The 11,675-nt window shown below is 37.4% G+C and overlaps 1 protein-coding gene across 4 annotated transcripts in view; it reads right to left on the bottom strand.

Moving 5' to 3' along the window:
- Window positions 1-2,355: 2,355 nt before the first annotated feature.
- GFRA1 (GDNF family receptor alpha 1) overlaps window positions 2,356-11,675 on the bottom strand; it is a 310,063-nt gene continuing 300,743 nt past the window's right edge. For all 4 annotated transcript variants that reach the window (XM_074233574.1, XM_074233577.1, XM_074233575.1 and 1 more), the window contains 2 exons: window positions 10,584-10,637; window positions 2,356-8,438 (listed from right to left, as the gene is read on the bottom strand). In XM_074233574.1, the coding sequence (XP_074089675.1) occupies window positions 8,286-8,438; window positions 10,584-10,637 (207 nt within the window). In that variant the 3' untranslated portion in view covers window positions 2,356-8,285. The remainder of the gene's footprint in view (window positions 8,439-10,583; window positions 10,638-11,675) is intronic.

Genomic DNA, 11,675 nt, shown 5'->3' with positions numbered 1-11,675 from the left:
TTGTCAAAAGTTTCAAAGCCTTTAGAACTCTGATAACTGCAATACTAAATCTTGGGTCCAGGGGACATGTTACCCATCTCCTGTCAGACAGATCACTTGCAGAATGACCCACATTATTGGACACACAGGTTGCTAGACTACGAATATTAGTTAAGAGGATTTTCTTTTCTTTTAATTGTACAATTGCAAGGGGGACATCAGTAGGAGGGAGACATGATAAATGTTTATAAAAATAAATGAAGAAAAATGTTAAATGCTTGATTGGTCTTTCCCTGCATTCCCTATCATTTCACACTCATAGAAACCAAATTAATAGTTAAAGGATAAGATTCTATGAGCCTGTAAATATTTTTAGGAAGGTAGTATCTCTTTTGAAATCAATTTAAACCCATAAGTGATAGTGTTGGGTGTATGATTTGGAAGAATCCATCCAACTCCAAAATGCTATGATCAAATGTATTTATGGAGGGTGAGGGGAATGTGGAAGAAAAATAATATACTCCAGTCTTTTTTTTTAAAAAAAGAAAACAATGTTTATTAGGATATTCTGGGGGACAGGGAAAGGTGCTATGTACAGTTTGTAGTGCATGAGCAATATACTAACAGAAAATTCAAACATCACAAAATCACTTCCATAGTCCTTATTTTCACACTAAATCCTCTTTCTTGGGTATTGGCAATAAAGTACCTTGTGAAACGGCTGTGAAAAGACTTCATACAGTATAACAACCCCAGGGAAATGTACAGAGTTCCTTAGTACAGCATATATGGAATATACACAAGAGAACAAGTAATAGAGGATCCTCCAGAAATGGAGGTACTTGGTCAGTAGGTGGTATAAAATAAATACCAGAAACAAAAGCGGTGAATAAGCTCCCAGTGTGGAGGCTCTGATCACTGTAGACACTGGAGACCCCACCTCCAAACCTTGCCTTGGGGATGGGAGTAAGTGGGGCCCCTTCCTGGCGATTTTATCATAACACAGACTCATTCAGATGTCTTATCTGTCACGTTCTTACACTGTTGTTCTTGCCAACCCATCTCATACAGAACAAAACATGGACATACCCCCAAATACAGGCAATCCAAAAGCATCCCTTGTGGTTGGTGGGGAAATGTCCTGATACCTCACATAACTTCTCAACATGAGCTGGATTAAATAGGGATAATTTGTTTCAGGATGGAGGGATCATGCACACACTACTTTGTAAGCTCCATATTAAGCAAAAGTAGTGCCAGTAGGTCTTTGGCAATAGGGGAGGAAGAAGGGAGAAAGGATTAAATAGTTGAGAAATTGAAACTCTCCACTCATTACACCCTGCCCCCTAAACCTTGAGTTTGTTTCCTCCCAATCTTTCCCTTTCAACCCTATTAATTAGACTACTTTATATCAAGAAAAAAAAACATGGAACAAAATAAAAAAAATACCTGAATAAAGTTAGACCCCAGCCAAATAAGGCAGTTATCTGGGAGTCAGTTTCCATTTCTGTATTTAGAAATGCCTCTCGAGAAAAGGGGAACATAGAAAGCCAAATTTCAGATCAAGCCCTCTCACCATGCCAGGGAAAGAATGCAGGCTTCCCATAACCCTCTGCCTCATGTGCCCACTCCCACGCTTGCCAGCTACAACTGGAGGAGCATCCCATTGTGAGCCCTGCTAAGCTTCAGAGTTAGATGCCAATGCACTGAAAGGAATTGAGCACCTTCACCAGGTTCTCTACTAGAGAACCCCTGGCTGACAAACTTCAATAATTTCCAAGAAGCTGGTAACCTTCCCACCTCCCTTGGAAGTTTAGGCTCTCTATTTACCTTGTCAGCACTTTTTAAACTGAATTCTTAGTATTCTGGGTCCAGTTTTGTTTCTGTACATCAGACATCATTTCACAGCTCTGAGTTTACTGTCACTTTAATCAAAATTTATTTTTTTCTCAGGTTTTCCTTCAGATGCTGCCTTCCACTGGAAAAGGAAAAAAAAAGTGGTTTCTGATAATATCACTTTCTGACTATTAACTTATGGCTTCAGCAGCTCCACTAGCTTGTGGGTTTGGCAGAATTTGTATTTCCCAATGGCTCAGTGGAGTGATTCAGGGGTTGTGGTGGCTGCCTTCACTTTAGGTTCATGGTTAAGGGCAAATCTGATTGCCCCTGTTCTGTGTCTGCCTGTAATAGGTGAGTGGCTGGCTGGCAAGCTAGGTTGGACTTTTCTCTTTGACTCAGGCTCTGAAAAGTAAATTCACAAGGTAATTTAAAAGGGAATTTCGTGTCTGTGTAAAAGGCTAGAGAAGAGACATATACCCTTCTTTGTACATAGGCAGCTTATCCTCTCACTCAACAGTTATGAGTTCAGGAGAGAGATTTCCAAAGCAAAAAAAAAAAAAAAAAAAAGTCTGCTTACTCAATCTCTCTCCTCTCCTGGGGAGTTAGTTGACTGAATTATAGATTCTGTTCCTGTTCTCCTCCACTGGAGGTCTTTGGGGAACTTGGTTCTTTCTCCTCCCCTTTTCAGGCTTCTCTGGACCTGATATAGTGAGTTAAAGATGAAAAGCTCTTAGGGCTCAGTCCCTGTTAGGGACTGCAAAGTTTTTGACTGATACTGTTCAACATGGTATGTTCAAGATGGTATGAGACACTTTAAGCATCTCAGATCTCATCCCTCTGTCTACGTTTTCCCCACCCCACCAAGATTCACACTCTAATGGACTTGTGGACCTCAGACAGGAAAATTCAAAATTACAATTGAGCTCAGTGTAGCTGGATGGTACAGAGGTGCTTTAATATGACTTTTTGCTAAGATCCAATAATGTCTTCTTGGGAACATAGCGGTGAAGGATTAAGGGGAAGTTGGGGATAAGGTTTGTTGTCTATGAGCATATGAAGGCATAACTTCTAATTCTCAACCAAGATACCTAAGTCAATCTTCTTCTACTATGGACAAACAGCAAAAAAGGAAGTAAGGGAATCTGGATGGGTTAGAAAAAGAGGTCAAACCAGAGTAAGCCTCCTACTTAAGCTGGCTATTGGGCTTGGCAGCTGCCCTTGGCAAAAATGAATTCCACATGGCAGGGTGACAGGAAGCCGCTATTGGCACCTGCTGGAGGCAAACAGCCTTGGTCACAGCTGTGCTGGTCAAATGAGTTTGGAGACCTTCAGAGACCAAGACCTTGAATGAATATCAGGATGTTTCATTTTCCCTACAGTTGATTAAAAGAAACAAGGCCAAGGCTTGCTCTTTTCCCAAAGTGCCATAGAAGGGACAATATTTAGAAAGATTTTTAGGTCTCTAGGTGTTTAACCACTTTCTTGGTAATAATAATACCCTTCTCTTCATATGCCCACTAAAATCAAATTAAGGGCAATGTTGAACGAGTTCAATGATCATGCAGATGCAACTTTCCTGGTTAGGATATTAAAGCCAAGTTCCTATCTTACGATGATGTATGCATTGTAGACTTTAGATTCCCTTACTCCTCAAAAGAGATGACAGATAGGCTTTGAGGAAGTGTGAAAAAGTGTTCTGGCATTTGTTTATATTTGTTTATCATTAGGAATAAATTTAGAATTAACACAAAAAAAACTGTGAGAAGAGAAAAAGCAAATTAGGACAGTAAGGGAAAGGGGAAAAAAGGCAAATCAAATAGATGACCAGAAAAGCCAATATCCAATTTCAGAAGAAACAAAGCAAATCTTTCAAGATGAAATTTCATGGAGAGTCGACTGATTTTGCTTCCCATAGAGCACATCCCATTAACAAGGCAATATGTGCCAATTCCATGGTTTAGATGTTTTATGGAAAAATGATCATGAGCTGAGCCAAACCCATTTGGATTGAAGAATACGCACATAGTTCAGGGACTCTACAGCAGAGAATCGTGAGAAGAATCTAGAAAACTGGTCTAAAATACCTGGTATTTGAGGAGGAAAGTTGTCCTAGTATACACAAGTAAAATCTGAATGAAGTAGGCAAAGGCAAGAGTTATGAGTTACAACTTGAGGGTTCCCTAAATTAGATTTTTTATTTTAAAATACCCAAAATAATAACAGTTAACTATAATTTATAAGTTATTTCTTTAAACCTCCCTCAAAAGAGCTTTCAGTTTCAGTGAAGCTTTCAAAGAAGCTAACTATTTGTTGGGTAGAAGTTGGCAACTCTGAGCAATGATGAATAATTATATGATGCTTTCATTCCTGGACCAGTGATTCTGCCAGTCATTCTAGGGTTCCATCTTCTTCTGTCTTAAATATCCTTTCCTTGGTAAATATGGTGCCTTTTCTATAGAATTCTCTGGAATGAATTCAATTTACCCTTGCCAGTGCTCTGAACACTTCAGTTGTTTTTTATTTTGACAAATTCTCTAAGTCATTATTGTTTAATTCACTTTGAACTTGGAAGATAGGTTCTTGATCTTGTTTATCTTTACCAAACATCACAGAAGGCAGAGAATCTTCAGAGAGAAATTTATCGAGAGGGCCAAGAACTAGGTTATTTGGGAATGGGTAAGTTCATGTTTTTTTTAGTTAAGCAATACTTTCTATCATGTAGTTTATTGATTTAAATAAGCGGTTATAAGCTTGGCAACATGAATGAAAACTTATTTTCGGAAAAGCAGCTTTGCTGAGGCCACTACTACTTCATAAAGAACAGAAACTCATTTAAAGTTGGAATCTAAGCAAAGATTTTGCTAATTATATAAACTCCCACTGTTCCTCCATCTCTTCTTCCTACCCTCACCAAGTCCTCACTCTAATTCAAAAGTGTCTTAGCTCTCCCACTTCCCTTGTTCAGCAGATGGAGTATTTAGGAAGAGGTATCTGATTTAGAGCAGAAAGTATGTTTGGCCTAGGATACAATGGAGACTACCCACCCTCTGTGTACATTTAAGATAGGAACTGGTCTCAATATAGTGACAAATCTGAAAGGGGTACTGCACAGTCATTTACAAATTCTTGGACATGGGTATCTAATGCTCTGTGCTAACTTCAGAAGAAATATATTTTTTTTAACATTTTAAATAGAAACTACCCTGTCAAATAACTATATGCAGTAGAGATACAATTGTTACTCTTAACCAAAAATATTCTCTAGATTTCTATTAGTGGTTTGGACAAAACAGATATGATAAAATAGCATGTGGTCAGCATTTTGCATTCCCACAGTACATTGTGCACGTTTTTCTTTGTGTGCTATGATTGAGATGCTAAAAATTGGTCAAATGAAAATGTCAAATTAGACTGTGCTTCTAATTATTTTAGTAGAATTGCTTGTTTTCTTTGAACCGAAAAGGGCAGCAGGACTTTTTGGACATTGGGACTTGCCCTAAGCATTTATTAATTAGTTCCTGTTTAAAATCATCCTCATCCTAGAAACTTCCAGTACACTTACAATCTTAAAATCAACTGTTACTTCCCATATTCCAATGACTAACTATCTTATTAAGTGGTTCCAAAAATATACAGACTAATAACTAAGAGAGGGAATACTTGAGTTTTTCCAAGCCCTTGAAATTTGTCAACATTTAACGGTTACAATAAATCAAAAAGAACTACATCATTTGCTTATTCAAAGGCTGGTGCAAATGACAGTGTTGACAAGTTACCATGTCAAGCTGACATCATTCATGTCACATTCAACTCGAAAGACTTCATCCCAATCTTGACTGGCTTAAGTCCATAAGAACTTCAGTAAAAGATTGGACACAGAATCCATTCCCACATGTTGTTTGTTTAATAAGCAATTTATTTTCAAATTAAGGATTTGGAAACTATAATATGCTTTTGGTTTTGAAGAAAAACAAGAACTTTCTTGTTGGTGATAGATGAGGCTTTTCAAAATATAATTTATGTCTGTTTTATATCCATGGGTTTATTACTGAAGGCGACCCTTGTTAGATCTGATAACTACCATTTCCTCTTTGGTCATCTGAAGCTAATTAGAGCTGCTGTTTACAGCAGAAGTAATCAATAGCATTTTATAGCTGCCTACACTCCATCAGACCCATATGTAATTAGCTGATTGTAGATACAGAGATAGCATAATTAAAGCAAAATATATTCTTTAAGAGATATTTACTAATTGTTAGCCTTCCAGATATTTCAACACACTTAATATGTTCATTCCAAGTAGTATGTTTCAGAAAATTTTCACAGAGCAACTAGGCTTCATGTTTATCAAGTTTATCTTAAGACCATTTGTTAATGAAGAATGTTGGCAATTATAGCTAGAAATAAGCATTCAAAAGCATTTATATGTGAATATGCTTCTAACTCAATTATACTTAAGACTAGGTCTTTACCTTGGCTGTATAGCAGACATTTTTTCTTTCTTATCATATTTTCCCCCTTTCAATAATCTAATCAACACTTAGGAGTAAAATAGCACAACTAGAAAGAAGGAGCACTATATATGCTAAGATGGTATACCCTAAGTTTGGATTTCTTCCCCCAAAGTCTCTCTCCTGAATTCAAAATAAAACTCCAATTTATCAGCATTGAACCAAAGAGAAATGCTGTTACTGAGTTTACTCATCTAGGGGGATGCACATTCCTATACATGCATCAAAATACACTTTGGATCTAATTTACCTCAAAAAACATACTTTAGAATTGCATCAGTTTAATTAAAAAAATTATAGAAGAGAATGGGTAGATTTATGGACCCAGTGTTTTGCCAACAATACACAGCTTTTCTTTACAAAGAGGCAGCTCTGTAGTTTGTAATTTAAGGGTCTCTTTTTATCATTGCCCTATACTGATTGAACAATCACAATGGACCCAGTATGTTACAATGAAAGTTTTACTTCAGGACTCTAAATCCAACATAATGAACCTTTTGCTTTAACTTTGTTATTGTCTATCATGGAAGGGGTGGGAGGAAGGAGAATGTAAGAGACGCAACTCGATAAAACTAGATTACTGTGGATCATTTAGACATAACTGCCTGTAAGAGTAACTAAGCTGTCACAGTTAAGAATAAAGACAACCCTCAGGAAAGGTACTGTGAAGATACTTAAAGGATTGGGCAAAAGAATTTCACCTCATTCAGTAAAGACTCTCCTTGTAAAGGGAAGGAAAACCAGAACCATTACATCATGTGAATTGGCAATGTGGCCATTAGACCTAGACCATTTTCGTGACTGGCTATGTTCCCCCCTCAGATGAGGCTTGTAGCAATACTTCCACAAATGGTCAACGATTAGCCTTAGGATTCTCTGCTTCCCACCCCCCACTCCTGTCTAGCATAATGTGATGCAGAGCTTTCTGATAAAGCATAAGGCTCATAGAATTCTGCTTTTAAGGAGTTATATTTATAGTGTTACTAATATAGGCAGATAAAACAGTTCTATGAGAGGGGAAAAGAACTCCATGTATTTTGTATTAAACCAACAGTAAAAAATGGGTATAGTATTATTAGGTCCAAAATATAGAAAGCCAACATTTGAAACCATTTAGTAAAATTTGTTTCTATATATAATCTCATAAATGTAAAGATTATTAGTTAAGCTTCCATTATGTCTGACTCTTGTTAGTTTAAGGAATTCTCACCCATATAAGGCTTAGATGAGTGTATTTAAATGATTAACATATCGTTAGCAAGTTGCAAACTCCCACCCACCCCCTTTTTTATGAAATCATAACTGAGAAACATACATTATATCTGTATGTGACATATCATGTTTTAGCAGGAGAGAATGCAAAACCATTGAAGAGTTCATAAACATTAAGGAGGAAGATGCTAATACATTTAGAAAGCTTAACATTGGTAGCAGTCTATGAGAAGGAAATATTTTCATAAAATCCACTCTTGATGAGAATCTTTATGTGGTGATGAAAGCCTGGCATCCCTCTTAGTCTGAAATTTGCTTAATTCAAAACCAAAGCTGTTCAATGAAATAGCGAAGATATTAGGAAAACAAACTGAATCCCTTGCAAGTAAAGGCCAGGGTTAAAACCATTTAAAAAATAATAATAATAAAAAACTTGTTTGTTTTATAGCCAAATTTGCATACTACCTCTTTAAACTACAGTATGCTCAAAAGCCTTTTGCCTTTTGGGTTTGGAATGTAGCAATACATCAAGTATTCCATAAAGGCCCCTAAATATCACAAGAAGCTTTCTTTAAAAAAAAAATTCCAGTAGAATGAAACTGTTTTAGCAAGACCGCTTCAACTTTGCTCCTAAAACTGGAATTTTGGATAGACAACAAAGAACAGAAAACAGCTTGTTTTTTTGTTTTGTTTTGTTTTTATACATGTCCATATGTGATTGTTTTTGTTTGTTTGTTAATAGGGCTACAATGTTTCTGCCAGACTTATGGACAAGAGGGTCTTCAGTGCTGTGATGGCCAGGATCAGCAATTTGCTTAGGCTCCAGTATGTGGGTGTAGCCCCTGAGTCTGAGGCCATTTGACTGGAGCCCCCAGCTCTGTCTTTGTCAAATTCCCGCTGTAAAAGAGGATATTTTTAAGTTAGTTACCTGCTGAGCAGTTTCTTTTCACCAACATGCATTTAAACCTAACTTGGTTTTTTACCTTATTACCTTGTTACCCATCAAAGTGGATCTTGAGTTTTTCTATACAAAGGTTAACAAACAGCAAAATTTAAAATATAGGGAACAATAAAGAGGGTCTTCTGTTTCGTCATCACTATAGAATCTCTTAAAGCCAACAACTACCTGACTGCTTCACTATTTAAGAATCAATTTCACAGAAAAGGCACCAACAGAGAGGATATTTCAAGATTCTCTGTTGGCCTTGGGCTTTCTTCTCTAAAACTATCTTTTTCCATCACTGGTGTTCAATTAGATTGTACCCCTCATGAGCTCTGTGGTTACCAGCTCATTCTATCGACATCATCAATGCGAAGGAAAGGAAAATTAATGGTGACAGAAATGGGGTATGTCACCCTTTCTCTCATTTAGTATTCAAAAGTGTTTTACTCAAAGAATTTTTTTTTAGGTTTTTGCAAGGCAAATGGGGTTAAGTGGCTTGCCCAAGGCCACACAGCTAGGTAATTATTAAGTGTCTGAGACCGGATTTGAACCCAGGTATTCCTGACTCCAGGGCCGGTGCTTTATCCACTGCGCCACCTAGCCACCCCTACTCAAAGAATTTAAGAAGGCAAGCTTAGGCAACATTGAGAATGGGTTCAAATACCAGTGTGACACCATTATCAAGATGAATTTGTAGAAGTAAAGAAAATCTTTTTGGGTCTCAGTTTCCTCCTCAGAAAAATCAGATGGTTAGATCAGATAGTCTCCACAAGTTTTAAATTTATGAACCTAGAAGTTAACTGGTTGGTCTCCAGTTTTTTTGGTGTTTTTTGCAAGGCAAATGGGGTTAAGTGGCTTGCCTAACGCCAAACAGCTAGGTAATTATTAAGTGTCTGAAGCCAGATTTGAACTCAGGTCCTCCTGACTCCAGGGCCAGTGCTCTATCCACTGTGCCACCTAGCTGCCCCGGTCTCCAGTTTTCCAGGTAAAGCTCAGTAGGTAGAAAAGGAAATCTGCTTCCATCTCAGGTTGTGGTAAATGAATTTAAGGAATAAAAATAAATTATAATTAGTAGGGATTTTCGACACCTTCTAATCCATTTCTCTTTTTTAGAAATGAGAAAACTTGAAGGCCAGAGTCGTGCTGATAAGGTCACTCATCATAGTAATGGCAGAGCAAGGGATAAGAATCCGAGGTCTCAAGTTCCAAGGACAATGTTCTTGGTGCTTGTTTAAATTAGTCCTGGGACCCTAGAATCAGCTTCAACTAAAGGAATTTATTCCTGTGACATCCAAGCAATTTCTTGTTATTAAAATGAATGTTAGAAGAGACTTCAAGGCACAGCCCATGGAAGCTAAAATGTAACAGAATTTATTTTGCTTTTCTCTTTCTCCTCCACATCTCTGTGATGAGTGGCTGGAGGTTCCATCATGGCAGCCTTGTCTTCCCCATTATACCTCTACCCCAAATTGTCACAAATTCAACTAAATCTAATTTTTGTCTCTAGATCTGGCAGCTCCAACTGGCATTGGAATCACCTTAATGAGGAAGAACTTCCAACACTCATCAGGTAAAGAGGTAAGCATTCAATTACCACTTATCTGATGATGCATGTTTGATTTTCATGTACTGAGTGGGGAATGATTTATGTGGCTGTCAATTTACTTATCAAAAGCAAGCACTCTGTCATCCTCTAAGTTCAGGCTTGCTAAATTTCACAATTCCCCAACCCTACATATTATGCTTAATAGTTGCAACTATAATTACCCTACAACCTTCATAATCAGGTATTTATGTGTTGTTTCCATGTAACTTAGAATCAAAAGCATCACATGGTGTTTACTAGGATATTACAATGATGGCTCTTTATATTACAAAAACTGTCATCAGAAGAGCTCCTACAGCCCTAGTTTTTTATGTAGTGAGCTTAAAGAATCATTTCTGCTCAAAGGGTCACATGGAAGGTTGATTGAACTCAAGTTTTAAGTGGGAAATGAATATAGACTCTCTTCACCCCCTTCTCCCTCAACCAGAACTGGAGACCACGTGCTCTAGTCCCCAAAAGTGGTATAGCAAAATATAGTTCACGAAGAACTTACATCAGCCAGGCAGAGGTGTGGATTTCCTGAAGCATTAGATTTTAGCTTCTGTGCCTAAGAAAAGACACAAAAATAAGGTTGGTGAAAAGAATGCAAAATTAGTCATCTTAGCCTGGGGGGGGGATTTCATTTTTTTACAGATTTACAACAAGATATCTAGACTACCATCACACTATAATTCTCATCCCTATCAAAAGCAGCTCAATACTAAAGTAAACATAAAACCCCTATTTATCACATATAGCACCAGAGCCTTAGAGGGGAGTAAGCTGCGCATGATGAATAATTAGGCACTTTGTATGAACTCTGGCAGATCCCTGGAAAAAAAATATAAGTAGAGAGAGAAGCTCTGAGACTATTCCAACTCCTCTATAAGAAAGCTCAAACACAAAGGAGAAGTATGATATGCTTAAGATCACATAGGTAATTAATAGAGGCGGTCATTGCCAGCACCTAGGTTGTTGGCATTCCTTACGTTATAGAAACAAGCAATGGTTCTTAACCTCTGCCAGTAAATATATCACCATTTCAGCAAGAAAAAAAGAGTCCATGAACCCTGCACCACCATCACCTCCTACTACCACCACCTTGGATTGCTCCTAATTCCTCCTTATCCCAAACCCTCCCTGGAATAAATGGAAAGAATGATGAGATTTGGATGAGATAACAATGAAAAAGAGAAATGATCTCCAAGTTTGTGCAAAATTCTTTTATTTTATACATTTTGTAATATTACAAAAATCTCACTTATGGGTCAATTAGATGCCCCCTCCAAGATGATAAACCCCTCAGCTTTACTTGGAACACCTCTACAATAAAACAAAAATGCATTACACAAGGGGTCATAAAGACAATGCAAACAAGAAAGAAAAAAATTGGGACAGTCACTCTACTCTTTTGGTGCATCATGGCTTGTTTTTTGTATCTCCTTTTCTGATTTTCCAAAGTTACTTAGATGTTTGATAAATTACCATTTTTTCCCTAATAAATTTTACTTCCTCCTTAATTTTTTGGTAGGACTAGTATTCCTGCAAATTCTTCTAATGTATAATGAGAGAGAGAGAGAGAGAGAGAGAGAGAGAGAGAGAGAGA

Source organism: Macrotis lagotis, chromosome 4, assembly GCF_037893015.1.
Source record: "Macrotis lagotis isolate mMagLag1 chromosome 4, bilby.v1.9.chrom.fasta, whole genome shotgun sequence".
Classification (NCBI taxonomy): domain Eukaryota; kingdom Metazoa; phylum Chordata; class Mammalia; order Peramelemorphia; family Peramelidae; genus Macrotis; species Macrotis lagotis.
This window is presented reverse-complemented; position numbering and strand designations above follow the sequence as displayed.